At 34.5% G+C, this 26,739-nt stretch overlaps 1 protein-coding gene across 1 annotated transcript; it reads right to left on the bottom strand.

Moving 5' to 3' along the window:
• Positions 1 to 144: 144 nt before the first annotated feature.
• snx9a (sorting nexin 9a) lies at positions 145 to 13,605 on the bottom strand. The gene is made up of 18 exons (XM_019092170.2): positions 13,250 to 13,605; positions 11,205 to 11,291; positions 10,548 to 10,622; positions 9,887 to 9,973; positions 7,158 to 7,257; positions 5,267 to 5,411; positions 5,092 to 5,179; positions 4,788 to 4,913; positions 4,568 to 4,685; positions 3,297 to 3,427; positions 2,937 to 3,040; positions 1,475 to 1,578; positions 1,257 to 1,334; positions 1,063 to 1,139; positions 756 to 845; positions 530 to 644; positions 307 to 398; positions 145 to 217 (listed from the first exon to the last, which is right to left on the bottom strand). Exons 1-18 carry the CDS (start codon positions 13,259 to 13,261, stop codon positions 170 to 172), a joined length of 1,677 nt encoding a protein of 558 aa, XP_018947715.2. The 5' UTR covers positions 13,262 to 13,605; the 3' UTR covers positions 145 to 169.
• Between the last annotated feature and the right edge of the window lie 13,134 nt (positions 13,606 to 26,739).

Genomic DNA, 26,739 nt, shown 5'->3' with positions numbered 1-26,739 from the left:
TGATGATTTGCACATCTAACATTGTTTGTTCCCTTATAACCTATATTTTATATATGACACAATGCAACAATACAGAATTTTGTGGAAACAAGACGGTTAATTGTGAATTAGCGTTAAAAAAAGGAAAAGCAGCATCCTTTTTTGAAGTTCCATAGTTTAGAGCGAGTCCTCACATGGTGGTGTACTGACCAAGAGCTTTCTTCAGCTTTTCAGCAATCTATCCAATCAGAACACACAAGAATGTTACATACAGTACATAGCATATTGCATTACATATGTCATGCAAACTAGAATCCCACCACTCACCGTTTCATAGAATTTCACCTGTTCCTCCAGGTAGAACTGCATGAGTCTGTTGTAGTCATAGATACGGTTGCTATGGAAGTGATTCATCTCCGCTAGAGAAACAGATGCTAAGTCTAAGATTACACGTGTGTGACAAACTCTACAATTAAGCACACAGGTGCACGTATAAAAGACCACTGTGACAAAGGGTCTTTCATTGAAAGACAACACTTTACTAACGTACCTTGCAATGCGTAAGACATGGTGCTGAGGTTCTTTTCCATAATGTGTTTATCTTGTTGGCTAATCTTATTCATCGTCACCAAATGATCAGCCTCTTTTACTTTATCAATGGCAGCCTGAGGGGGAAAAAATGTTAATTACAAAAAAAAAAAAAAAATGTTTACATTTACATTAAAGAAAAAAGTAAAACACTAAATGTTGAAAGGCAAAAGGTGAATGGTTTATACCTTGTGAACTGCTATTGTGTCAGGGAAGCAGCCCAGTAGTCCCTTGTATTCGTTGTTTGTCTCCATCAGGAAGTGTAGATCTTTTTTTGGCTGATAAACAAATGTTATCTTATTGAAACAAATGCTTAAACTCATGGATAATGCTAAAAACAGCTATCATGGATGTTGCTATCACTGGGTAGCCTTGTGGTTACAATTCTCTCAACAGCACAGGATGTGAGGAAACTTGCTGATGATGAGTAAATGACACTGGTAGAGGTTCAAGGACTGAGGATGGATGTTTGAGGAAATACTGTACTTCTGATACCTGTCCTGCAGCGAGTTCTGCTATTTCCTCGTACGTTTTTCCTGTTGAACTCAATGCTTCCGTCAGAGTTGATTCCCCTTGAAAAAAGGTGCACAAAAACCATCAACAAAATATGATTAAATAATCATTACGTAATCAAAAATATTTTACATGTCTATTAGAGCATTTTAATAAACAAAGCTCCAGTTTCCTACTTGGGTATGCACTAGTGTTGAAAACCGATGATAGGTTCTGAAATGCTTTTCCAATCTGTCGATACTCCTTTTGTAATGCTGTTGGTTTAAAAGCAGAAGATTTTTACTATGGACAAATCACAAGACAGTAACAGTACTGAAATAATCTACATATTTGACTATACTTGCTTAAGTATAGAGATACTATGGTGATGAGGAAATATAGTATGCAAACTCACGGCCTGTACATCTCTTCCAGTGAAGATGCCCAACAGCCAGTAGTTCTTTAACACTGTTGTCCATAGATCTAGTAAATTGGCTGTACATTTCATACTTCTGCTCCCTACAATCACATTAAATAAGACAATTTTTTTTTTTAAATATTTATTTTAAATTATAAGAAATTATGAAATTATATATAATCTAATATAAACTTTACTGTCACTTTTGACAAGAAAAATCTTACCGACCCCAAACGTTTGAATGGCAGTATATATTTATATATAATTGACCATAATTCGTAATTACAACAATTTAAAGGGGTCATATGATGCGATTTAAAATGTTCCTTTCTCTTTGGAGTGTTACAAGCTCTTGGTGAATAAAGAAGATCTGTGAAGTTGCAAAGACTAAAGTCTCAAATCCAAAGAGATATTCTTTATCAAAGCTAACACTCGTCCACGCCCCCCTGAAACAGCTCGTTCTAACATGCCCCCACATATCTACGTCAGTATGTGGGAAGATTTGCATCTTTTCTATTTGCAGATTTGCCGCCCAGATGTTCACGCAAAGAAAGAAGGGTCACCTTTTATTCTCGTTGTTGTCGTATAGACACTGTGTGTTTCACTGTGAAAGGGAAACTACTTTGTTTGGCCTTCCAAAAGAGGACGATATCCACTTCGTCATGCCTGGAGATGATCGGTGAGGAAATACATCAACTTTGCACTGTGTATCGCCGAATCGGCTTTCACCGTGGATGAAGGGAGTCCAGTCTGGGGTCGTCACATGGGGGTGGCTGCAAGTCCAAGGTACGCTCCTTCGTAGAATCTGCCTGCCTCTGCTCACTCAAGCCGTCCGCGGTTCACTCTAGACTGCGGCTCACTCTAGGCCTCCGGCCTCTGGTCACTCAAGGCGGCGGTGTGTGACGCTGTTTCGTTGAGAAAGCGAAACTACTTGCCTTCCAAAAGAAAACACGACTAGAAATCATGTTTATATCACGTTTATAATGGGTTTTATGTTTATGTCTCGTCACTCCGGCCAGACAAGGCTTCACAATATGTTAAAAGGCGTAACATTTCCGTCACACTCTTGAGGCATTCGGCCAATCACAACGCTCTGGATAGCTGGCCAATCACAGCACACCTCGCTTTTCAGTCCGATAAGCCTTGTGAAAATCGACGCGTTTCAGAAGGCGGGGCAAAGAGGAGAAACTATAATGTACAGTATGTGGGAAATAATGTGTTTTTTTAACCTTAAACTACATAAAACACATTTCATTACACCAAATACACAAAATAATGTTCTTTTTAGCAGCATCACATGACCCCTTTAAATTATATTAAAATATGATATAAATAATGGATAATCATTTTATATAAAATAAAAATTATGAATTAAAATGTATTTAAATTAACTAAAAATAATTAAAAATGAACTGAATTAATTTGAGAAAAAAGTAATTAAGGGAGTATATTATCTCACACTTGACCAGGATCTAACTCTGGGAGCTCTGGATCTATGGTGGAGAAGATTTTCACTCCCACGATTTCATCTTTCTCTGCTTTCCGCTTCCCTAGTTTCCACTCCTAAAAGAAACAAATAAAACATGACTTACAACACTCCCACACACACACAACTGCCATGCTGAACCTAACCATTTTCTATAGTCAAAGTAAATACTTTGAATATACTTATTATAAATATATCTCAAAGTCAGCAAACAGATGGCAATACTTGACAGTACAGCCCTTTAAGCTTTAATAGCTCTTCTCTGACTATGTATTTAACTCAGTATATAAAACTACATGTCCATTACTATTATACATATTTTAACAAACGCACCTTCTCATCTCTGTAGTTAAGAAAGAGCTGAAAAACTTCACTATTTGAGATCACCGGATGCCGGCACATGCGGGACATCCAGCCCTGCAGGCGTTCCATGCGCATTTTGATAAATTCCTCTTCAAATCGGCCTAAAGAGAAACAGAAGACAGATGCTAGGAAGTCTACCAGGCAAAAACACTGTTTATTGGTGACTATTAAAAAAACAAGAAGCTTTTCTAAAGTGACCAGATAGATCACTATTAAAGGGGTCATATGATGCGATTTCAAATTTTCCTTTCTCTTTGGAGTGTTACAAGCTCTTGGTGAATAAAGAAGATCTGTGAAGTTGCAAAGACTAAAGTCTCAAATCCAAAGAGATACTCTTTATCAAAGTTAACACTCGTCCACGCCTCCCTGAAACAGCTTGTTCTAACACACCCCCACATATCTACGTCAGTATGTGGGAAGATTTGCATAACGTCGCACAGATGTTCACGCAAAGAAAGAAGGCATACCTTTTATTCTCGTTGTAGTATTGTTGTTACCGCGGCTGCCATGTCGTATAGACGCTGTGTGTTTCATTGTGAAAGCGAAACTACTTTGTTTGGCCTTCCAAAAGAGGACGATATCCTCTTAGTCATGCCTGGAGCTGATCCGTGCTGGTTGCTGAGGAAATACATCAACTTTGCACTGTGGATCGCCGAATCTGCTTTCACCGTGGACGAAGCGGCGTCCAGCCTGGGGTCGTTACATATGGTTGCTGCAGGAACAAGGTACACTCCTTCGTAGAATCTGCCTGCCGCACCATTCTCAAGCCGCCCGCCTCTGCTCATTCAAGTTGATGTATGTGTGTGACGTTGTTCCGTTGAGAAGGCGAAACTACTTTGTTTTTGCCTTCCAAAAGAAAACACGACTAGAAATCATGTTTATATCACGTTTATAATGTTTTTTTTTTTTTTTTTTTTTCATCGCTCTGGCCAGACAAGGCTTCACAATATGTTAAGAGGCGTAACATTTCCGTCTCACGCTTGAGGCATTTGGCCAATCACAACGTGCTGGATAGCTGGCCAATCACAGCACACCTCGCTTTTCAGAGCGATGAGCCTTGTGAAAATCAATGTGTTTAAGATGGCGGGGCATAGAGGAGTAACAATAATGTACAGTATGTGGGAAATAATGTGTTTTTTTTTAACCTTAAACCGCACAAACAAATTTCATTACACCAAATACACAAAATAATGTTTTTTTAGCAGCATCATATGACCCCTTTAATATTTAGCTTTGTTCACCTGTAACTTGTTTGTCAGGTAGACACGGGATTGGCAGAGCACAGGCAAACTTCTCCACGAGCCTCTCATATAACCAGTCAAAGTGTTTGTATCTGTGGTTGACTGGTCTGTTTGTAGTCTGAAAAAATTGTTAAACATAAAAATAAACCAAGACCCCAAAACAATTACAGTAAGTCAATATTTTTTAAGCAGTCCTGAGAGGTGCTTCAAAGGAACTTACATTAGGTGTGATCTGGTATTCGATGTAGCTCTTCAGGCCGTACATTTTTGACCCCTTTTTGGGATCAGCCACTACACAATCTAACTGAATTTGTGGATACAACCATACTGGGCCCACCTCGCCCGCCTGCAAAATAAACATTCAGCCTTTTTTTTAAAGAATCAGAAACATGTTAATGTATCCCATTCAGCATACCACTTAAAACAAACCCAAGATTGTTTGATTATTCTGTTACCAAGAATAACTAACTCTCTAATCAATCTTCAGGCATGGGATCGAATCACGACAAAGACAAATAACTTACATAAATTGGCAGTTTGTCATTTCCTTTAGCTACGCTCTTGGTAAGCAGATACACCTCTGGATTTGGGGTCTTGGAGAACCCTGGAAACCTATGGGAAAAGATGGGATCAGCATTTATAAAGTTGATTTTATTCATGAAATATGAATATTGGCTGTTATCAAAACTAAAACATTACTTGTTGAGGGATATTTTCATAGTAGAGTGAGCCCCACCCCGCTGCATGGTTCCGCCCTCCTCCATCTGTGAACCTCCATAACCGACTGTCGACTTTCCATCATCGGAATCATCGTCCCATTCCTCATCAAAGGAATAGATAGAACCTACAGTCACATGACACAACAATCACCATCACCATCACATGCAGTAATAAAATAGCAAACTGAAAACCTAAACTTTTTACTCATTCAAAAATGCATTTACATTTTTCAAAAGTATTAAAATAACTAAAATGCTTTTTCCTGCTGCTGTTCCAAGATACTGATTTAGAAGATCCAGCAATGGATTTTAACCATATTCCAAAAACACAGTTGAAGCATTTATGAATTATGTCTATAATGCAAAATTTTTATGAGTATGCTACTTCTTTTTCACAAGAGTATTCATACTGTTATGCATATGGAGGGGCCAGAAAAGGTTCTGCTTCCTTGTGCATGTTAATATACTGCTCTCGCTGTGGGAAGCATGTTTCAGAACAACTCAGCTGTGTAACAGGCAAAGACAACTGTAGTGATGACTATCCCATACCAATGAAAAGATCCACTTACTTCCACATACAGTACTTGGCTACCTAAAGTCCATACAGGGCTTATTTATGACTTTATCTATGGTATGCTCTATGGAAAGTTCAAAGTCCTCATAACAAAGCAGATAACACAGACAACATGAATATTCCACGTGCTGTAGACAGTAAAGCAGCAACATCGCTGATGAGATGCTTCTGTTATAAAATGTACACATGCCTTTATAACAAATACATCACTTTACACTTTCACATAGAAGCAAGTTAAGCTTGAGCTTGGTTATATGGGTACTATTCAAAAGTTTGAGGTCGGTAAGATTTCAAGTCTCTTATGCTCACCAAGGCTGTATTTTTTTGGTCACAAATACAGTAAAAACAGTAATACTGTGAAAATAACAGTTTTCTATTAGACTATATTTTATAATGTCACTTTTTCCTGTGATGGCAATGCTGAATCTTCAGTAGGGAGCAATGGTATCCATCTATTTTGCCATGTTCTCCTGCATACAATTTACTAAAAGTTGGGGTGAGCGATATGACCAAATTTTACGATATATATCACAATATAGGCCTAGTTATTTTTGCTTTAAATAAGGTCTTTATGATATCAAAATGTTTGATACTATAGAAATTTTATAATTCTTCTTACCAATGTCCATACCACAGAAAACTAATGCTAGCCTAAATAATAATAATAATAAAAAACCTTAAGCTTACTGAAGAGAGGTAAACAGTCAGCAATTAAAAAAGAATAAGAAACTAATAACAAGCAATTGGACTAAAAAAGAAATGCTACATACATTGTATAAAGTAATCAAAATGTATATTATTCACTGTGTAAATTAAATATATATTTCTTCTTATTAAATTTACAAAAGTTAGTATTTGACTAAGTATTTAGTCAAGAGCAGTGAGAGGTTTTCTCTCTTTTGTTGTTTGATTAACATGAATGACTGCTGTCACTTTAAGAGCTGCCCAGATCCAATATACTGTTACACGTGTTTTCTTTCTCAGCTTTTTGCTTTCACTTAAGACTTAAATTACAGCGTTTATGATTAAAAACATGTGCAAACAATACATTTTCGTGACCACATAGCACAGCAATGTCATGTGAGCCTGTAACAGCGTTAGAGACGATAGACCAAAATCTACTGGTTGACAAATTTTTACTGGTTAATTGTGCCTACTGGTATATCGCCCACCCCTACCTATAAGTTCTTTGGATAAAAATCTTACTGACCCCAAACTTTGGAACAGAAGTGTACATATATAGACAGATAATCATAAATGTTTAATGGAGGTTGTACTGTAAATGTTTTCCACTTACCATTATTGCCTGCTGGTTCCTGTTCAGCATAGTTCCAGTTGTCCACAGGGTTGTTGTTGGACCATGTTGTGGCAGTCCAAGCCTCATTCCCATTAACCCCCTACAGGCACATAAAATACAACATTAAATCATTATTTTGAACAAATCTACATCCATGCTGATGATCAAGACATTTGCTTTGCCATTTTGTAGGTACTGAGGTTGCCTAAATTATACAGGTAGTTACTTTAAGTTAAAAGTGGATTCTATCAGCTTTTTCCCACAATCCCCTACCGATACCTGTGCTGGAACTATTCCTTGATTGACCCATTTTAATATCAAGTGCCTGCGCAAATGATGAATAATCAAATTCACTACAATTTAAGGAACATCAGGTTCTTTCTTCCACCCACTTCCTTTTGTAGGTTCCATGAATATCACTCATATGTTGCAACTAGATTACAGCGATTCACTCTTGCTGGGTTGGCCATATAAACAAAATGAAACTGCCTTGTTCATATTCAAATTCTCACATAATATTTGCTTATGCATCTCCATTCACCCCATGATACCATGTCTGACCAATAACATACAAAACAGACAGGCCAATGTCACCTAAAACTAAAGCAGTGTTGATATTTCAGTACTAAAGATATTCCTGTAAAGATATTCTTAAAACATTTGCCTTAAAGCATGAAATTATTAGCTCTTGCTGGCATTTTAGCTGTTTTTCTACGGTCCATGATTTTAATATGTACTCACTCAGTAGAAGCACATGTTATGGAACGAATAAGAAACATTATTTGAATTAACAGTGTAAAGCAGCAATATTGAGAATCGCTCTGCTATTTTAAAGGTTACTTTACAAACCACGAATCACACAACTAAAAACAGAACCAAAAAAACTCTCTTTATTAAGATTCGCAAAACGTAGAAAATGTTTGCAGAAACCATTATTATGTTCACTCATAATGAAAAAGTCAATGACAACAATATATGAGTTTCTCTTCTTGTATAAATGGCCAATGGTCACAAATTAACTGAATATACGCTAAAAATATATAGTTATCTCAAATCTGCCACAAAAGGCCTGGATGTGCTTTAAGAACTAAAAGGCTCTTGAGTGAAGTCCATCTCTGTCCATTAGTCTAAGACTTAATGGCCAATTCCATCAATAGACCTGACCTTGATGCTTCTAAAAACTAACTTCCAGCCACGCAAAACCATTTGTCTCGCTTCCTGGGCTCACCAATTAAGACCGTCTATACCAATTTTCCCTGAGCACAACATTACTCATGTGTTTATCGTTATTAGTACTTTGGTGTTGTGGATCACTCTAAATGTCACAGAGTCATTGAAGGCTGATGGAAACATTAAGTCGTTAGATACGTCATTTCACCACTTGTACCATTTGCTCAATTTCTTGCAAGGGTGTCTGTACACTTGACCAGCTTCTTCTCATGGAGGTAAAATCAGTATATGGCCATCCAGTGTGTACTGTAAAATCTACTGCCGAATGTACAGTAATTGAATGTAATCATAAAACCCAATAATTTAATAATCCTTACTAGTTATTTAACAATAGTTATTTTTTATTATTATTTAATAATAATAAATATTATTATCATTATTATTTATACATAATTAACTGTATAATTTAACCATCTTTTTTAAATGATCACACAAAAAACACAGATTATAGCAAAACGTTTTTTTTTTTTGGAAGCTATTTACAGTACCAGTCCATTCTAGACATACTTAATTATTCTTTAATATTATTACTTGTAGACTTTTGGACTTTTTAAAACAAATGGAAGAATGGCAACATTGTGACAACCAAAATATTTTCTACTATTGCAACTACTTTTCCTTTCCACTCCAACTAATCTCTAAGTAAAAAGAAATAAGCTACAAAGCTAAAAAATAATACAATAAATATATAAAATATTTAAAAAATTGACATTTTGATTTCGTAAAGAAATTTCACATGTTTATATTTGTCTAGATGAGTAATTTCAAGTATTAAAGCAGGCTATTGAGATCATGAGGAGATTACAAATGTGTCCAAATTTTTACTGGTAGTGACTATTTCATTGGTTTAAAAAAATGATTAGGCATTGTCCTGAATTTAGTCTTTCTAAAATTCTGCCATATATGTCTACAGATGGTGAGCCTGTTTGATGGTTTAGTTTAATGTTTAATGGTGAGACAGATCTGACTTCTCATCTATCTGCAAACTGCTAAACATGGCCAAGCATTTAAACACTATTGCATGCACAATAATGATGTGCACAACACAAAGTGTGAACATCTGACAGCCTACTAGAGAACAAGAGAGAGAAAGAGAGACAGTTCCTCATGCCTAATGTCCTGTGCTATAATGAGGCCCATTTACTCTCATTCTCCTGCTTTCACAGGAAATGGATTTCAACTGCAGATGACACATAGGGCCTTTGTGCACGTTATGCTCAGCAGAACTCTCATTAAATGAGTGTGGATTTCTAGTAAAAGTTGGCTGTGAAAATTAGGAAGCAAAACTGCTATTTGAATAGTGGGGTTTTTGTTGGTTGTGGCTACTTATTTTTACTGAGACCTGCTTTACATTTCAATTGAGGAACCGTGAACATGCAGATACTCATATTGCATCGTACTTCAGACATTTGAGTTAGAACTTTATACAGTACATGCTCACCACAACTTCTCCAAATGTGAGATTATGAACAAAGATTTAGTGGTAGTTGATGTGGTACCTGAGTGTTTGCTGAACTGCTGTTGTAACCTTGATTCTGAGCATCAGTGTACTTTGTTGCTGGTGCTTGTGTGGAACCAGGGTTAATCTGCATAACAAAATATGAAATAGTGTATATTTTTGTCATATCCAGTCCGTGCTGTTTGCAGTCCATGCATACATAACTCAAACTTTCTTTCCATATGAATCAATGACAAAAAAACAACAACAAAAAAAAAACAACATTAAAATGTCACTGACTGTGTATCTACAGGAAGGCCACACTGGGAATATGTTAAACATCTTGGTAATTATGGTATAAAGACAGACCTACTGTACAAGAACATGTGGGAATATACTCTGTTTCAAGTTAAAGTATGCCAAATATCTAATTAAACCTTTAATCACTTACATTTTGTATCTTCTAATTAGGATACAACTCAGGAAACAAACACATTCAATTATTTCAACGATGTGATACTACTGAAAAAACACAAGAAAATCTAAAAAATAACACTCTTCTCACTGATGTGGTCTACATAATCAGAAGTTTGCTTTCATTTTGTCCTTCCCCTCTCTAGAGTTCTAAAAATAATCACACAAAATGTTCTAATTTCATCTAATGCTCTGTATAAAGAAGTGAAATCGAAAACAAAGCTGATGATTAGGGTATTTTTTTTTACCTCAATATAGTCCTCAGGCACGAGGCCTACATTTCCTCTGGAATTCCGAGCCTCTACCCAGCCACCGCCTACATTCTACATAAAATAAAGAAAAACAGAGGGGGGAATTCTATATCTCATTTAAAAGTTTGGCATCTGTAAGATTTCTGAATGAAGTCTCACCAAGGCTGCATTACAAATAACAACAGTAACAGTAAAAACAGTAATATTGTGAAATACTTCTACCTTTTAAAAGAATTCTTTTCTTTTTAAATATATTTTACAATTGAATTTGTTTCTGTGATGGCAAACATGAATTTTCAGCATCATTACTGCAGTCTTCAGTGTCAAATGATCCATCAGAAATCATTCTAATATGCTGATTTGCTGTTCAAGAAACATTTATTATTATCAATGTTAAAAACAGTCATGCTGCTTCCACAATGTTTTTTGGAAACCATGATACAGCAGTCTTAACTGTCACTTATGATCAATTTAATACACTGTAGCTTAATAAATGTATCAATTTCTTTTTTAAAAAATAAAAAATGAAAAAATCTAACTGACCCCATTTTTTTTTGAATGGTACTGCATATATAACATTTTTTTTATATTGTCTATAGCCAAGTGCCTGTCTTGAAGCATTAGTGCTAATGCTGATGCTCAGTATATCCTCACCTGGTTAGTGACCGTGAGTATTTCTCCTTCTTGAACAGACAGCTCATTGTTGCCAGGCTCAGCAGTGAAGTCATATAATACCTGAGCCTGAACACAGCAAACTTATGGGTAACACAGAACAGTAACTGCATGAATATTTCAGTGTGGCATGGCTAAAACTTTCACCTCTGCATTTTGAAACTGAAAAAGACTAACAATTCTGTATGTAGATGTTATACGTGTAACATTATACTGTATGACATTATAAAAATCTGCTCCAAGAATAATAAAAACACATGTCCATTTTTGTAAATGCATACACACAGGTCCCAAATGAAAAAATATAATGAAATACATTTTTCATCTAATGTCACCTTTTCATCGTACTATATGCTGGAAGATTTTATAGCCTAATTTCCGCATATGAGGGCTCTTTCGCATGACCAGCCATCACAAAACACAGCCAACATGTAAACCAAAACATTAAAACTGGTTTTCTGTGTCAAACCACCTCTAACCAAGCTCAGCTTCCATATTTAGTGCGCTGAGTGTTTATCCATATCAAAACGACGTGCTTCCTTGAATGATAATGCTGACCAAACCACTGAATGACGTGTTCCCTTGGGTTCTGTTCCTGACAGGATGCACCATGTTCCTGTTCACAGCAACAAGGTGGAGACAGGCGACACAAAGGCCTGCCTCATCGTGACCTAGTGAGGTGCCTACCTAGACAGTATTTTGAGGTGGGTTTTGAGTCAGCTGACTGTTTGTGCATATTTGTACCCAGATGACTCAGAACCTGCATATAATGTCCATGAATACTACTAATTTAGCTCACTAGGTTTTGAAATACAGCAAGTTTTAAATGCTGATTTTTCAAAACTCTTCTCAGTAATACATTTTTAGTACTAATCCCCAACAGATAATAGTAACATATACACAAACTTTAAGTAACAGCCTTTCATAATACAATTAGCTACACTTTTCATTTGCATCTGCGCTCTCTCTTTTAAATAAATGTAACCAATTTAACTATTTTAATCATTTAATCTAACTGATCTTTATGGTTATTGTCAAATCATACTTTTCCCCCATGTATGATCATTTTTGTGCTTTTGTAAAGTTTCAAAATTATGAATAAATATGTGTTACAATTAGGGTTGGGCTTAATAAAATAAAAGACTTAATTTTAATAATCTCTCTATATAATAAAAATAATAATCCCTGTACATTGTGACGTAATTAATTTAACACGTGTTCCCTGACACCCTGGTGTTGTATACATGCTGTAAAATAAATAAATACATACATACATACATAAAAGTTCCAAAAAGTAAACTTATGATATCACTTACTACATTCATACAGTAATTCTAGTTTCGTTTGTCCCAGTTTAGTTCAGAGCTTAATTCATTTAGTACCTAAATAGAATTATGATTAACATTAAATAGCCTAACAGTCCTTCTAATCTATTTACTGTTGCCTGAAACATTTTTGCACATCTAAACGCTATTTTGTGTTCATAAACTTGCCACACACTCATGTTGTAGGCTACTTTACATATATACCAGTACATATTTCTAATACTGATAAAGTAACCTTTTCACTCCATTAATCAAATCCTTGATTCGAGCACTACGAGCTGGACCTGTCAATGTTTTCTTGAATGAATTGACCAAACCGGTTCAAATGATTCATTGATAAGGCCTGACTCAATAGAATTCGTTTAGGAATAGGGCATCAGTACTGGTTTTGCAAACAGTGTACAGCAGTGGATACAGTTCAAATCGCAAGTGAAATTAGGCCTACCTATAAATAAGATCTTGCTAAACTAATGGACATTTTGTTATAATTCGTTTCATAGAAATACAACTCTTGTTGTAATACAACATATTTTATCGGGTGTTAACTTTACTTAAAAATACAGTCCATTAATAAAGTACACTGATGAGTGTCTACAACATGCAACAATGCAACATTAATTATCGTTTGGCTGTTCGTATGAGACAAATGCGCCACAGTCATTTCATTAGTAGTGTTTATCACAGTGTTGTACCAAAACTTACCTTCACTGCCATCGTGGTATCAATAATTTAATCACCATTAACATGCGATATGACTTCTTAAAATCAACAAAACGTAGTAAAAACAAACCTTTCTGTCCCTAAATGAAGCGAAAATGACGCGTTTATTTTTGTGTTATGCAGCAGTGACTGCTCTCGATTAGCAAAACATAGCTCGATAAAATCCAGTTATCTGACCCATATAACGAGACATGGGCGTTGAAAATGGAGATGTTTCGTCCTCTTTCCCTAACTCGGACCCGGAAAACTTCAGCACATTGGCCTCAAAATGTATGGCTTATTGAGCTGTCAGAGCAGCTCTTCCTCCAACTCACACACACACACACACACACCGCCCAGTAAAGCTCAAGTAAACAACAGAGACATTATGAAACACTGGAATTCAGGATTTATTTAGATGTTGTAAAACCTATTAGACATCGAAATTATCGCGATTATTTGTATTAGTTATTAAGCTATTTTAATTTAACACAAGCATTTTATTTGAAAAGCTTATATGTTTGTAGCAATGAAAGATTGTTTGTGCTTAGGCGTGTCAGAGCAGGTTTACTGAAGGAACGGCTTCTTCAGGGAAGGACTGCCACTGCTGTGCAGGTAGAGTAAGAAAGGTGGTGAGAAAAAATATAAAATATAAACAAGGAGCTGCACTAAATATGTGTACTCCCATAATGAAGTAAGATTGCCATCTACTGGTCTTTAAAGGTAAAGCCACATTTCCAAGCTAGTGTTTTCATCCAGCATCAATCAATATGCCATTGAATTACTTTTTGACATTATTTATTTATTTTTTACTCATATTTTATTTATGTTGTGTGTATAGAGTGCACACAACATATGCTTATTTATATATATTTATTTGACTACAACGTTTAAAGTCACTGACATTTGTTTGTTCACAAATGGTGCTCTTATAACTCCTATAAAGAATGAAAGAAATTGATATTTTGAGAAAAAAAAACGTAATTATTGCAACTGATACTGTGTTTGGTATATTATTTTCGAGGAAGCTGTCACATGACTTCTTGACTTTCTGTGACAGTAGTGCAAAAAAATAAAAAAAATTTTTTAGGTGCAATTTTTTGAACTTTCGAAACACACAAATTGTACCCACATTTTGTCCATATAAATGTAATAAACAATACTAATAAATAATAAAATATAAATATATAAAACAATCATGCACACACACACACACACACACACACACACACACACACACACACACACACACACACACACACACACACACACACACACACACACACACACACACACACACCCATAGCACACGTACAGTACATCCAAGAAATGTCTATTTGATGTAGCCTACATGTTTACATCTGGAAGACATTTTTAGAGTGTTTGCTTGTCTGCAGTACGTCTCTTATCAGATGTTAAAAAAAAAAAAACATGTAGAAAATCTCTTTAAGATGTTTATGATTTAGAAAGTATGTAAAACCTACATCTTATAAATGTTTATCAGATTTTTGTGCACAGCAGATGGTTTCCAGATGACGTGCTCTCTATCTATCTATCTATCTATCTATCTATCTATCTATCTATCTATCTATCTATCTATCTATCTATCTATCTATCTATCTATCTATCTGTTTGTGTAAAGTTGAGCACAGGGACTGCGAGCACATTTGAAAGACTTGAAGTAGGTGAACGTGTGTGCATGTAAGCTCATGACACAGATGATTTACTGGAATAGAGTCCCACCGGAGCAGAACTCCCTCAGTTGCCTAGGGAGATTCCCAGTTTGGTGAAGGTTATGTGGTCATTTTCAAGGCTTTGTGTGTGTGTCTGAGCGAGGGAGTGGGAGACAGAGGGGTTGGGTGGGTCGGGGGTCAGGATGCCAGCAGCTGCTCAGTACTGATTGTGTTCCACTTTTGTTCACTGTCCTCCACATCAGCCTGAGGAGAGACAGAAGGGAGAACACCCAAACAGAGATGCTCTCTTGTGTGGGAATACTGATGAGTGAGGGGAGATGAGAGTCAATGAGAGATAGATGCAGGTGCTGGAAGATCTTCCAGAACGTCTGGGCTGCTGCTAATTTAATACACCCTTTGCATTCTGTGATCTTTGTTTGTTGCTCTCGGGGGTTAATGTGTGTTCTCAGTGTGTAACTTTGCCCAACAGAAAAAGATGATGAAATATCACTCACATCGGCAAATATATTTAACCAAATCACTTGACAATATTTGACTTCCACACAAAGAATGTACTTGTTTCTGACAAATTTAAGGCATGTTTTGTTTTTATTTTTTTTTTCTTTTATTTATATTTTGGCTTTTGCATTTTGTTGATTTTATGGATTTTATTTTTTTTTTTTTTTTAATTTTTGTAGATAACTGACCAATGATGACGATAATAGAATGAAAATAGAATGCTTCAAAACTGTTGCAAAAACTGTTGAAAATACATTTGTGTGTGTGTGTGTGTGTGTGTGTGTGTGTGTATATATATATATATATATATATATATATATATATATATATATATATATATATATATATATATATATATATATATATATATGTATATATATATAATCCTCATCTCATAATAATATTTTTATTTTTATTATACTTTTACATTTCAAAATTTTTCAGAAAGATAAAGAATTATTATGTGACAATGATGTATATATATGTATATATATATATATATATATATATATATATATATATATATATTAGAAAAACTATAAATCATGTCACAGTAGCATCATTTTCAGCACACCAGACAAAGCTGATTCTTTTTTAGCATTTTTAAAAACAAAGTTAACTTTACAGGAATGGTATTTCTCCTTTTGCAATTTGCAAATAATTTTTTTCCTGCTGTGTCATAAAATTCATCTTTAAGGAAATATAGAATAGTATTCTAAATGATAATCACAACAAAGCATAATATAATAATAATAATAATAATAATAATAATAATAATAATAATAATAAAATAGGACTATCTCACTGTTGTAAAATGTAAGTTTATAAAATGTGTTTATTTGTAAATAAAGGAGACAATAATGTCAGGAAGAACTGGAGATGAAATATTAGCATGCGAATACAGTTATGAATGTGATATGTGGCGAAAATGAAGGAAAATCAAAGGAAATTAAGCTACAAATTTGTCAAATTATACAAAAGTGTGAAAATATATTTCAGTTAAGTCTATATATATATATATATATATATACAGAGCCGGCCAAGCCACTAAGCGACCTTTGCAATTGCAAAGGGCCCCGTGGCCAGCAGAGGGCCCCCTAGAGTCACTGCTAGCAAGTGGGTGAAAAAAAATCATACATCAAAAGTAACATAAAATAAATAAATAAAAAGAAATGGGCATACAGCGCTCTTTATCAGGCATCATGATAAGCACAGTTGTTATTTATTTAGTTATTTATTATGGCGAGTTCCCCGCGAATCTTGACCCTGACTGACTCCTATGATGTCACTCGTCACCTAGTCAGTGTCTGTCAGTCAGTTACTCCGACGTCGACGATGTCTGACAAGAAACGAAAATATCTTTCTGGCCATGAAAAAATGACAAAAGAAGAGGCAAGAAGATAAAGGTACGTAAACCTGTAGGCTTAATTTTCCGATACCTGTATGGATAAACTGCGGTCTAAAAGTCTTATATTGGGATGCAAACACTTACAGGGGGAGGGTGTTGTGAGGTTTTGCGCTCCGACTTCGACTTCGCGTGCAGCCGTGCATGAGCGCAAAACCTCACAACACCCTCCCCTGTCGGTGATTGGTTGGAACACTATTTGTTTTGGTTTTGAGTGGTTGGTGTGTGCAGATCTCAGAGCCTAGGCTGCCTACAGAGATGCGTTTTTTTGACGGTCTGCTTATGGGGCAGGCAGCTAGCGGATCGTTAGGAAAGATTAGATGAATGTGATCATTTATGGTTGGGCCTGAAATCGCTGATACAACCTTTAATTCAATTTTTTGTTTTTTAGCAAATTACTTTTTTCCAAGGAGACCATGTATGCATGTGCGCGCATACAAAATGCACAAGTTTGGATTTTAATAGTTCTATTGAAATGTTTACCTAATTCTTATTATTGTTACTATTAATCTTGTTTGTGGTGTTTTAGATGTTATTGTTAATTTTGTTTATTTGACAAATTCAAACATTTAAATGTTCTATTTATTATTTATTTTATATAATATTTTATTTAAATGTTATTCTATTTGCTCTATTTCATTTAAATTATATATAGGCTGTTGTTTGTGCCTCTTAAACTCTGGTGTCAATTAAAAATGTTTCTTTGATGGTCAGTGAAAATCACTTTATCAGTCTTTTTATTCAGCATGTTCATCAGTGTGTGTTCGTTGCACTGCACTGCCATTCAGCTTAGTGGTATCATAATTTTCCTGTTAGACATCAAACATGGAACTCAACTCAAGAACTCAAGGTCTTTTATTGTCATTCTGTACATGTTGCCACATAAGAACGAAATACTTACTCAGGAGCAGCAGCCTAAAAAAGATAATTAACATACAGCATACATAGAATAATTAAAACATAATTTAATAGACTAAAAAATTTAAAAATAACATAGTAGATATAATATGTACAGACTGTACAGTATAGTTATAAGGTAGTCATTGCTTTTCTTTAGGCCTTACTTAAAACGGTCAAAGGGGCCTCCAACCAAATTTTGCTTAGGGCCCCCAAAGGTCTAGGGCCGGCTCTGTATATATATATATATATATTTGTAATAGGCCTGATCCACTCTACAAGTGAAAATGAACCTCATGAACCTGAAGTGAAATGAAATTGCTTTTACAAGCATGGAACAGTAGAGGTCTCTCTAACACAGTCTGTTCAGTCTCTGGTCTCTGTGGTTGTGAGCATCAGTTGCATGTACTATGTATTATTTATGAGGTGTTAATAGCTTACAAAAACAGATGAAGTATGCACTTTAATTTGATTTAATGAACTGCTTCTAGTTTTTAATGTGTCGGTAACTATCTGCATATTGTTGATTAATAAAACATTGAGTGTGTCGCTTAACCTCTGTTATCACAATACATTATTCCAAATAAAGGGTGGACAGTCAGTTTATTAAAGTGTTCTTCAGCTAAAATGGCTTTATATATATTTATATATAACCTGAATTCATTGACTCAGAAATGTTGCTCTTTGATTATTTGCCCCTGCTCTTTCAGAGGTATTGTATCCTGAAAGGGCTAAGAATAAATCAAGATCCGCACCTGCAAATTACCCCAGGCATATTAATTATCAATACTCTTGTGTTGCCAAGGAAAATTCAGCGTTCAGAGGTCATGAATTACTTTTGGTGAATTGAGTGTGGCAGAAAGTTCATTGTGTTCAGTTTCAGAGCACTTGTGTCAATGGGATATCTTTGAGAGCATCACAGGTGTATTCTCTTACTTTAGCGTCAAAAAGGCTAATGCAGATCAAATAAATCAACACTCATTTAGATTAGAAAATATTTTCATTAAATAGTTAATAGATGCAGTTTGCTGGTGCAGCATCAGTAATTAGTAACAAGGCCATGATTTTGCTCGTTTTCTATTTTTTTATCTGAACATCGCATGTTCAGATATACACTGTTTTATACTATTTATTCCATCTTGAATCTAGTTTTCTAAATTACAACAAATGAGATTTTACAGATTATATGTTGCATTTTTCTCTTTTTTAGCTTGTTTTCAAGGTTAACCAGACAGAAGAAAAGAAAAACTATGCAATATTGTGTCCCATTAACTATTACCCTTTAACTTACAGGTACATTCAGAATTTCAGTAAATACATCAAACCTCATCCAGCTGTATGTTGAAGTGGTTCCCATTATGTGGAAATGCCATTAAAGTCATAAAATTTGTTAAGTGTTGTATTATAATGAAAAAAAACCTTTTCAACCCACATCATGTTTAAAAGCAAAGTTTTTATATTGATCATAAATCTCAATAAACAAACCCCTCCCTTCTTCCATTGGATTTCCTCACCGCTTTTGAATACTGCAGTAATGATGTAGACTAATTGTGGTTTCATTTACTTTAGTTTTTGTTTCGTGAGAGATGTTTATTGTGCAGGAACCTACAGTAGTTCAGAACATTGATCAGCAATCCTGGTGACCGATCAATACATTCAGAATAATGCTGGCATGAATGTAAACTTATACACAGTAATATATTCACAGTCAGTCGTGCCATGCAGAAACCCTTGCAAATGATAAGTCAATAAAGCAAACATTTTGTGTATTTTTATTATTATTATTATTGTTATTTTATACATTAGAAAGTTTTGTTTTGAGGACACCTACAATGTCCTAGACAATGGCTATTAGGAGAGCTGTTGTACATCTGTGAATGTATTTGTATGTATATGAGATTTTTGCTTGTTTTCTGTGGCAGCAGTGAGCTTCAAAAGGTTGTTGTATTGCAAATCTCTCTTTGCACTGAACTAATATGGAGAAGGATCCAGTGGCGCTGCCCTTATGAAACAAAAACTGGAAATATCCTTGAAAATTTAATGCAATATTTAATAAATTTCCATATATGGGGAACAGGTGTTTATATTTTTCAATATACTACAATATATGCATGGACGATGTATGGGTGTTGAGACGTGTAAATATATATATATATATATGCATCACATTATTATGTGTTACAGTTTTATTGAAACACTTAAGACACATGGGTTTACATAAAGCTAAACATATATTGATAAATTCAACTTTATTGTTTGCAATTAATTGTTTACTGAAAACATATATTAAAACTCTAGGATTGTTGTACAGTTCGATGTCTTGTTGAAGTCATGGCAACCTGGGTATATATATATATATATATATATATATATATATATATATATATATATATATATATATAATTTTTTCCCCATCATAATTGTACTTATTGCACGTGGATGTTCCCAAATGAATGTGAACATAGTATATATATTATTAATATGTTCAAATATATTTATACAGACACACAGTACCACATTTTATCTGCATCCAGGGTATTTTTGAATATAAAATTAATTACGTATTATTTAATTTATTGTAAAATATTAACACAATAAATTATTCAGTATATTTTCAATATACATCAAATAATTCAATATATTTATCATTAGTATATAAGGAAATCATAGTTATTATGTGTGTGGGTGTTACAATATCACATACAGTAGTACACTGTTTGTACAAATATTTTATGATTTTATTTTATTTGCTGTATAAGTATTACATTGTATGTTGTAAGCATTCCTGGACTTGAATGAAATATATTTTAAATGATTTCTCTTTTTCAGTGCAAGAATAATCATTGTGTTTTGTACTGTTTTGATATTTTAAATCACACATGTGAATTTGTTAATATGCTAAACTATAGTTTTAATTATAAACCTGCTCCTCTCAGTTCACTGTGATTCATGATGAAAACAAGGTGCTTTTAAATATACATAATTCATTGATGTCTTCAGTAAATATGACACAATCAAATTTAGTTGTGAATGTGTTGTGAACAGTTCATTTTTGAATCAAAAATGGAAGCTAATTAAAAATGCCATTTGTTGCTTTTGCATTGTATATTTTAAAAATACCTGGTGTATTAAAAAAAAAAAAATCTCACTCTCCCATGTATTATGCCTCCATATTACTCCAGTTCAACACTGCACGTCTAGGTAGCTTATTGACGCCGTTATACAACAGACCAGAGGAGTCCATTAATATATAAAGGCCCTCCCTCGAGGTTGACCTCCTCTTTAATTGGCTAACACATGTAGGTTGTGTTTCATTAATTTGCCTGTGACCTCAGTATTTGGGTATTTGATGCAGAATGGATCATTAGTTGGCAGGCATCAGAGTAAACAGTGTATTATATCAGTAAACAAAGCTTGATGTTACTTCATATTTAGCCCAATTTGTGGTTCCTGATGTAGACATCAGTCCAGTTGAGAACATTATATAAATTTAAAGCCATTTTAAAGCAATATAATTTTGAAACTGACAATTCCTTTTTAAATAAAAAGGGTTCAACAGTCATCTTTATCTTATGTCTTATTTATAGATTTTATTTTAGAATTGTTTTTACATGCAGGTTTGCTTCAAAACAGACGCACTGTAGTGTGACTCGCTTGCATCTAAGTAATCTAATTGATTTAATAAATACTTTGCAGATTATGTGGCCACTAATAGAAATAATAGAGATTTATTTTGAGAATCATACCACAGGAATACTAGCATTGTAACCTTTCTAAAACTTATCTGAAGAGTTAATCTGTAAAGAGATGTTGTCACAATCCATTTACACTTGCTTTTTAGATTCAAAATGTTGACTATTGGCCACTATCCACTGTTTATCAATTAAAATACTTTATATATGTGTGTATATCACTTAATTATAGAGGTTGAGTCAGCATATTAATTATAATGAACTGAATATAATATCATTATATATTGCATGCATGCACAGTTAAACAAAATGGTAAAATATATATTAATTTATTCAGTTATTATTACTGAATTACGAATCTTAATTTACTTATTAATTTAATTAAAATTTGTTTTTATTTTAATCAAAAATATGACCTAAATACAGTAATTTATACATAAAAAAATTAAATAAAAAGCTCTTTAAAGTATGCGTTCACCCCAAAAATGAAAAATTGTCATTATTTACTCACTCTCATGTTGTTCCAAAGCTGTACAGATTTCTTTTTTCTGTTTAACACAAAATAAGATATTCTAAAGAATGTTGGTAACCTTTCACAGTTGCTGGTATTGACTTCCATATGGAATATACACATTTCCATACTTTTTCCATAATGCTTACACAGGTTTGGAACAACATAAGGTAGATTAAACAATGACACCATTTTCATTTTTGGGTGAACTATCCCGTTAATGTAACGATGGTCAAATTCAGATACTTTCTGAATCCTCTATTATTCATACTAATGAAGAGTAATAAAAAGGACTATAGCCTGAAAATGATGAATATGCTTTAAGAATCTTTAAACACAGCAATAAGGCAATGTCCGTCCAACAAGCTCATTACACGAACCTCAAGCTGTCTAACACTGATCCAAGCTCCCAGTTGTAGGTGAGAAATGACAGAATTGATTATGTATTTGCAGCCACCTGTAGTTGGAGATGAGGCACCTGGCATCAGACTGCTCCCTGCTGTCCTATTGGCTGATGGTGAGTCTCCTGTCCAATAGAAGTGGCCTCCCCCTGTCTCGCCCCCAGCTCTGGAGCCGTGCTGTGCGGCAGGGGCAGCAGGAGCTGCTTTTTACCCCAGGAGGGGCTCACTCCTGCTGGTCCGCTGGCTCGCTCGGCTCCTGTCCTGCTGACCGGGTGAAAAGGAGCCACTCGCCGGGGACCTGCCTGCCTCAGATTCCTGCACACATTGAATGCCTCTCACACCTGGAGATGTGTATTTGTACTCTGTCTGAACTCTATTATTTGTGCGATATGAGAAGCAATTGGAATTTTTGATGTAGAGAAAATCTGAGGTTTTTATAAACACTGTTGTGTGGTGTTTAATAATGCAGGCAGCACTCGAATCAAACTTGAATCAAGCTGATGAGGCTTTGTTATTACAGTAAGTACAGTTTGTGGAGTTTTACATATTTGTTTATACACAAAATATATTTATATAAAAAAGTATAAAGACAGCATTTATAATTTTAAAAAAATTCTATTTTGAATAAATGGTGTTCTTTTAACCTTTATATTTATCAAAAAATCCAGAAAAAAGTATCATGGTTTCCAAAAAATATTAAGCTGCATAACACTTATAATAATAATAATAAAAAAGCAGCATGTTAAGATCATGTGATGCTGTAGACTGGAGTAATGGCTGCTGAAAATTCAGCATTCAATAAATAGAAAACTGTTATTTTAAATTGTAATAATATTTCACAATATTAGTCTTTGTACTTTTGATCCAAATAAATAAAGATTTAGGGATCGTAAGCGACTTCTTGAATATGTCGTGGTTATTATAGGTAACTAAAAGTATATATATATATTTTTTAATGCTATTAGTTAACAATTTCAGCTGGTGTCTGAGGTAACATTTTAAAAGTAAAATGAGTAAAAAATAATAAAGAACTAATTAGAAATATATAATTAAAAACTATACCTAATAACAAAAACACAACTAATTAAAACTAAAATTAAAATGAAAAATATTGAAACAAAAACAGATTCCAGTTTTTATTGTAGTATTATTGAGATACTGTGATATTTTTTATTAATATTTTGAATCAGTTTTATTTTTATAATTTCCATTTTAATTGTAATTTTTGTTAAAGTTTTAGCAATTTTGTTTTGTTTTTGTCATGTTTAGTAGTAAATATATGTTGTATATGATATACAAATACATATACAACATAAATAAAACAATATATAAATCAACCACAATAACAACAAGTATTTCATATAATGTTTATTTTATTTCAGATGATTCAAGTATTTTTTTTTTATTATTGATTTCAGTTTTAGTAAACTATAATAATCTTGACTAATTAATTAAACAGTTTCTCAAACATTAATAAAATAGTATCTCAATAATACTAATATATTATTGTTATTCAAATTGTTACAGTGAAAATTCACTTGTAAGAAAAACTCAAAACTGCAAAAATGGTTACAAAGCGTCTGCATCGGTTGGTTGCTTTTGTGTCTTCCTCGAACAAAAAGAACTGTAGCACATCCTCTCTGATGGGTGGCCAGACTGACCACTGAGCACAGGTTTGGAGATGGACACTCTGCATTTTCTGCTCGGCGAACCATCAAGGTGGAGGTGGCTAACACATTTGAGCACACACACTCCATGAATAAGTGCTTCCATGTGACGCCAGGCATTATCAAACAAGTAATCATTTCAGAGGGGTGGAAGGTATGTGTGGGAAGAGAGAGAGAGAGAGAGAGAGAGAGAGAGAGAGAGAGAGAGAGAGAGAGAGCGAGAGAGAGAGAGAGAGAGAGAGATGTGTTATAATTAAAACCAGTGAAGCATAGTCTTCATATAAAATGCATTAGTTTGACTTGACACATTAATTATCTGTTTTTGCAGATGTTTTGCAGCATTGTTGTGCAAACAATTTTAGAGGGAGGAATTATGGGAAAGTGAGCTGAAAATAAAATAAGTGGGAGGTTTCTTGCAGATTTACCTTCATTCATGCAGAGAGAGCGAAGCGATGCAGCTGGAGAAAATGGAACCGAAGCGAAAGGATCATCCCAACAAGGTTATCATTACACCCTGCTCCTCGCCCTAACCCCTTCAATTTCTCTACCCACGTGGATTTCAATGCACTCTCCGTTTTTTGGCGGTTTGTTGTAGTGGCGAGAAAGGGGGAGGTTGCAAGGCTTCCCATTCAAGCATCACAAAGTACCATAATCAGGAAGATAAAGAAATTACACATTATAGATTTCAAAAGGAGATAATGGACTATTTGTTTGTTTTTATGCTTATTTGTGCAAATCGTAGGTGCTTGATGATGCCTCACAGTTGAAGGATTGTTGTTTTCCATTGCTGCTTTTCTTTTAAAAGATCTTAATTGCAATGCAGGCAAACAGCGTTTTGTTTTTCTCATGGGGAAGTGGATGGCCAACACAGCTTTGTTTTAACACCGATCTTAACAAAGGGAAACAGATTGTGCCTTTTAGCCTTCCAGACGTCCTCATGGAGGATGGGAGCGTGCATTTTGTCTCAATGTGAAAGTTGTTGTTAAAACAACAGCATGAAAGAGGATAGAAAAAAAATGTTTTCAGATTCACCAGTATGAGAAAGAGTACATGTGCCTTTCTTGAATAAACAGCTGCGTTAGATAATAAAACATCATGCAGTGTTTTAAATAAAGCTGACACACTTTTAAAGTAAAGCAATTCATATTAATAATTGCGGTAGGTTTTAAAAGATGTTTTTTGGAAGCTAAAAAGAACAAGTCCAATTATTATATACAGAAAAAAAAAACACATTGACACATAATTTTTATATATTAGTATATCCCACAAATTACTTGTGCCTAGCTTTGATTCTTCATGTGGCTTTCTCTTTACCACCAGGTGTAAAACAGATTTTAGTAGCCTTGCTAGTTCTGCAAAAAAGGACTGTTGGATTTACCGTAATACTGTATGTGTTTAAATGAAAGTTTGCTCCATTTCTTGGTGAAATTTCATGGGTGAGATCCATTCATTCCTTTAGGAATTTATGTGATCAGAGACATTCATTTGAGGGTGAACAATTTCCTCACACTGATTTTGATCAAGTCATTTGAAATCCCAACAGAAAGCTGCTTATTTTGAAAGTGACTTTTGTGTGAGCTGTGCTTCACTATGCTACTGACAATGGACAATAGATTTTTATTTTGCACACAAATTTTTGCTGAAATGTATCCACCTTTTTCTTCAATGCGGAAGTATGCCTATGGCCGATATATGCTATAGGGAAATAATGAGAAGAATAACAACGTGCAGTAAACAGTAAAACTGTTTGTACTACAAAACAGTGTGTTCATAATTGAGATAATATATTAAAATAATATGGTAGGACACAACAATTTTCAACATCAAGCAAAACGAACTGTTTTGTACAGCTAAAAATAGCTGGACGTGGATGAGACTGGGAGCTAGACCCACAGAATTTACAAATGGCCACACCCATTTGTACAGGAAGAAAAAGGTGGATGGCTAATGTGACTGTACTTTAATCCATTGATACTGGGACACACACACACACACACACACACACACTCATCTAATGGTTGTCTGTCTGTAGTAGAATGCTAATATTGCTACTCTCTCATGCCTATTCTGAATGGCAGCCATGTTGGCTGAGGTAGCAGGCAGCCAGAGGAGTGAGGAGGAAAGATACCGTTGGCACTGATTGGATTTTACATTTCGGGATTATGGACATGTAGTCCTTTCAGCAAATTTATAATCTGGGTTTAGTGGGCAGCGAACATTCTCTTAAAGGCTCTTGCTGTCACATTATATCTGCATAGACACAATAAACACCCAAAATTTAGATAATGAAATTTGGGTAACTGAACTCAGAATGCCATTAAAGGGTGTTGTGTATTCTTTTGTCATAGTAAAGTTCTCCAATCTATGCTAATCTTTCAGCCAAAACAAATTTTAAAAATGTTTTGGTCACGGTGATTTTTGGTTATCTGTTGCAACTTCTCCACATAGTGTGCAAAACACGTCATTGGAGAAGCACTAAATAATCCAAAACCATTTTGTCAATTTTTTTTTTTTTTTTTTGGAAATTTCAGTTCCCTACTGCAGACTTGCCATTGTTTTTTTTGTTTTTTTTTTCTTCACGAGCTAATGATATTTGTGTCCTAAATGTACCTCTAAATCTAACTCTTCTTGCTATTTCAGACATTATTTAGACCATTTTCCTTGAAGACCAAACCTGCCCCATTCAAACACACACTGACGACAATTGAAATGTCACAATTAATGAAGA

The sequence above is a fragment of the Cyprinus carpio genome, chromosome B17 (assembly GCF_018340385.1).
Source record: "Cyprinus carpio isolate SPL01 chromosome B17, ASM1834038v1, whole genome shotgun sequence".
In the NCBI taxonomy this organism is placed as follows: Eukaryota; Metazoa; Chordata; class Actinopteri; order Cypriniformes; family Cyprinidae; genus Cyprinus; species Cyprinus carpio.
This window is presented reverse-complemented; position numbering and strand designations above follow the sequence as displayed.